The 3451-nt window shown below is 50.7% G+C and overlaps 2 protein-coding genes across 5 annotated transcripts in view; both read right to left on the bottom strand.

Annotated features, from left to right (window-relative positions):
• LOC122552381 (transitional endoplasmic reticulum ATPase-like) overlaps positions 1 to 139 on the bottom strand; it is a 28746-nt gene extending 28607 nt beyond the window's left edge. Inside the window, exon 1 of the mRNA XM_043695131.1 lies at positions 5 to 139. Within this exon, the coding sequence (XP_043551066.1) occupies positions 5 to 139 (135 nt within the window). The remainder of the gene's footprint in view (positions 1 to 4) is intronic.
• A 613-nt stretch (positions 140 to 752) lies between these two features.
• Positions 753 to 3451, bottom strand: part of LOC122552280 (prostaglandin E2 receptor EP1 subtype-like) — a 25080-nt gene continuing 22381 nt past the window's right edge. For all 4 annotated transcript variants that reach the window (XM_043694975.1, XM_043694973.1, XM_043694974.1 and 1 more), the window contains exon 3: positions 753 to 2358. In XM_043694975.1, coding sequence (XP_043550910.1) covers positions 2113 to 2358 — 246 coding nt within the window. In that variant the 3' untranslated portion in view covers positions 753 to 2112. The remainder of the gene's footprint in view (positions 2359 to 3451) is intronic.

Here is a 3451-nt window from a genome sequence, read left to right as displayed (position 1 = left end):
TAACCGTCAATGGTCCTTGTGGAATGAACTCTTTCACTACCAGAGGCACAGGGGGCTTGTGTGAGGCTCGAGCATTTGTATCGACCACGCAAAGCCCAGAACGAGGCTGTTTAGCCGGTCTGGTCTTGGCGTTTGACATTCCTCCTTCACCCTCGCACCTCTCTCCAGCTTCCCCATAGCTCAGTTGGCTGGACGGCCGGCTTGTGATACCAACAGGGGTGGGTTCGATTCCTGCCTTGGGTGGAGATCACTCCCTATGAGAGAAATCTCCCTCTCAAATCCACCTGGGGAGGTGGGGGAATGACTCCTCTGGTTAAACTCACCACCAGTTGTCCACCTCTCTCTCACTACTGAGACACTATATTGACTTTTAATGGAGTATATACAGCTTAACCCCTTCCCAGATCCCTCTTCTCCATGCTCTGTGTGAAGAGGTTACTACTGAATGGGGTTTTGCAGGAACAGTGTCCATTGATGGTTTCAGACCAACCCAGACTAAGCCCGTTTGGGGACCGTTTGCTCAGGGGTACGTTTAGTACAACACAAAACGAAACAGGGTCGGAGAGTGGGGCGCTGGAAAAGCACAGCCGGTTGAGCAGCATCCGAGGATCAGGAGAGTCAACATTTCAGGCATAAGCCCTTCATCAGGAATGAGGCTTATGGGCCATGGGGGGCTGAGAGATAAATGGGAGGGTGGGTTGAGGCTGGGGGAAGAAGGTAGCTGGAAATGGGATAGGCAAAGGGAGGTGGGGGAGGGTTAGGGGGAGGGAGATGGGGGCTGGGGTGGGGGCCCGCTACCAGAGAGATGGGGACACATTATAGGAGGTTGGAATGAAAACAAAATGTCATAGGAATGCCTCTTTTCTATGAGCATCCAGACAAGAACCCAGAGATGCCCCACCAGGGAGCAGCAAAGCTCAGGACCTACCAATGACGAAAAGGCAGCATTCTGACAAAAAACAAACTGCAAGCAACCACAGTAAACTCCCAAACAATGAAAGGAAATTGGCTTGATCAGCGCATCAGTGTCATGCAGGCAGTCAGTGTGACTCACACCACAGCACGAGAGGTTGGTTCCAAATCTTCTAATGTTGGAGATTTCTACAGCAGCCAGCCATTGGTCTGACAGTCTCCAGGCATGCAGGCAAGATGAGGGAAAGCTTTGGTCACACAACTGCACAATTGCAACATCAAACACCGATGACAGGCACACAGCAGACAGGAAGGACTCTCCCTGGCATTGTAATCACTTGGTAATAGTTTGCTGCTGTTGGGTGCTCTAACACTCCACCGTAGAGTTCCCCATCCCCTTTTCCCTACTCCGAGAGAGCAGGGCAGTTCTGCCCAAGTCAGATATTCCCTGAACTTCCTCCCCCACCCCGCCGAAGTGAAAGAGGGAGGATGGTGTTGGCGATGGAGCTGCCAACAAACTGCATTCCCCTCCCCACAATGCCCCAACAAATCCAAGGAGTCAACTTTTCACCCAGAGAAGGACCTCTGGCCAACCACAAACCAGCACTCTCAGCCGAATGAACAGTAACCAAAGCAATTCTGGACTCTCCACCCATGAGCTCCCAGTAGAGCCTAATGTGCGCTTGACCATCGCATGGAGGGCTCTTTGGGGTCATAGTGCCCATGACCTTTGCCCACCCTGCCTGTTACCAGGTCACACCCGCCCTCCTCAAATCTCATTTGACCCCAAAGCAATGTTCTCGTTGATTCTCCAGTGTTGGTTGGAAGAGATGGCTTGACCACGCCCTTGGTCAGTCAGTTTGTGCACATTCTTGAGAATAGCACTGGATCTAATCTTCTGGAACTCCAGGTATGTTTGATCCATTTTCAGACTGAACGTCTCTATCCACAGGGCATGGTGATTGGAATCATATCCCAATGGGTTCGAATGACCAACAGATTTCTACTGGGACATTAACAGACAGCAACTCTAGAGGACCCCAAGTGAGCGAAAGTCTTTTCTCAAGATATCAGCTTCCTCCAGTGCCAGCTGAAGCAGCCTGATGTTCCTCTCAGGGTGGCTTGGGGGGGTGAGGGGGGGCGGGGGGGGAGTCTCATCATCAACGTCTTCGGTTTCCCATCTTCCTCAGGTGACCCCGTTCAGTATTTGTTGATGACGCTGCGTTCCGAACTCTGAAAGGAGCTGATCTCCCAGCGGTCAAACTTGCTCTTATTGAAGTCCGTCTTGCTTACAAGCATGGTGTAAAGTTTCCTCAAGACCGCCCGCCGGAGCAGGATGTACACCCAGGGATCCAGGATCTGATTCCAGGATGCCATCCGCACGCCGAGGAAGCTCAACCAGGAGAGCTCCTTGACAGTCTGGATGCTGTTCAGGCCGACGGTCACCTGGGAGGTCAAACAAAGTGAACACTTTACCAAACAGCGAAGGGAGATACATTAGCCGTACGGCCATTCAGCCCATCTTGCCAGTGTTGGTGCTACCCAAGGGCATCCTCCTCCCAACCTCTCGGAGATATTCAAAACCAAAACGGCGGCCATTTCATACAGCAGCCTGTACATTGTTCTGCTGTGATAAGGAAGCCACCACATCAAACAAAACTCTTCAGGGCTTCTAACGATGAAAATAAACAAAACTTAATCCAGTTTCTCTTCACAGCATGGAATCAGACCCTTCGGTCCAACCAGCCCATGCTGACCCTAATCCCAAATTAAACAAGTCCCACCTGCCTGCTCCTGACCCATATCCCTCCAAACCTTTCCCAGTCATGGACTTATCCAAATGGCTTTGAAATGTTTAACTGTCCCCACATTCAGCACTTTCTTCGGAACGTGGATCCATACATGAACCACCCTCTCAAAATCAAAACTGGCCCCTTATGTCCCGTTTAAGTCTTTCCCCTTGCCTTGGAAACATGCCCCAGTTTTGAACTCCCCCCACACTAGGCAAAAGACCTTGGTCATTCACCTTACCTCTGCCCCTCATGATTTTAGAAACCTCAATAAGGTCACCCCTCAGTCTCCAACGCTCCAGGGAAAAGAGTCCCAGTGTTTCCAGTCTGTTTTTATATCTCAACATCCTGGTAAATTTTTCCAGAACCCTCTCTCACTTTAATAATATCCTTCCTGTAACAGGGTGACCAGAACTGGACACAGTATTGCAGAAGAGACCTCACTAATATCCTGTACAACCTCAGTGTAACATCCCAACTCCTACACTCAGAGTGAACAATGGAGGCAAGCGTGCTAAACACCTTCTTAGCCCACCCTGGCAACTGTGACAAACTTCAACGTGTTATGTATCTGAGTCAGGAGATCTCTGTTACATAACTTCCCGATATTAAACTCAGCTTTAACTTCCCCCTTCAGTCACCTCCTCTAGCTCCTACGCCCCCTCTCTATCTCTGTAATCCCCTACACCCCCTCCCTATCCCTGTCCCCTCCTCCAGCTCCTACACCCTCTCCCTATCTCTGTCCCCTT

This window comes from Chiloscyllium plagiosum, chromosome 8, assembly GCF_004010195.1.
Source record: "Chiloscyllium plagiosum isolate BGI_BamShark_2017 chromosome 8, ASM401019v2, whole genome shotgun sequence".
Taxonomy (NCBI): domain Eukaryota; kingdom Metazoa; phylum Chordata; class Chondrichthyes; order Orectolobiformes; family Hemiscylliidae; genus Chiloscyllium; species Chiloscyllium plagiosum.
Note: the sequence above shows the minus strand (reverse complement) of the source record. Positions and strands in the feature narration are given on the sequence as shown.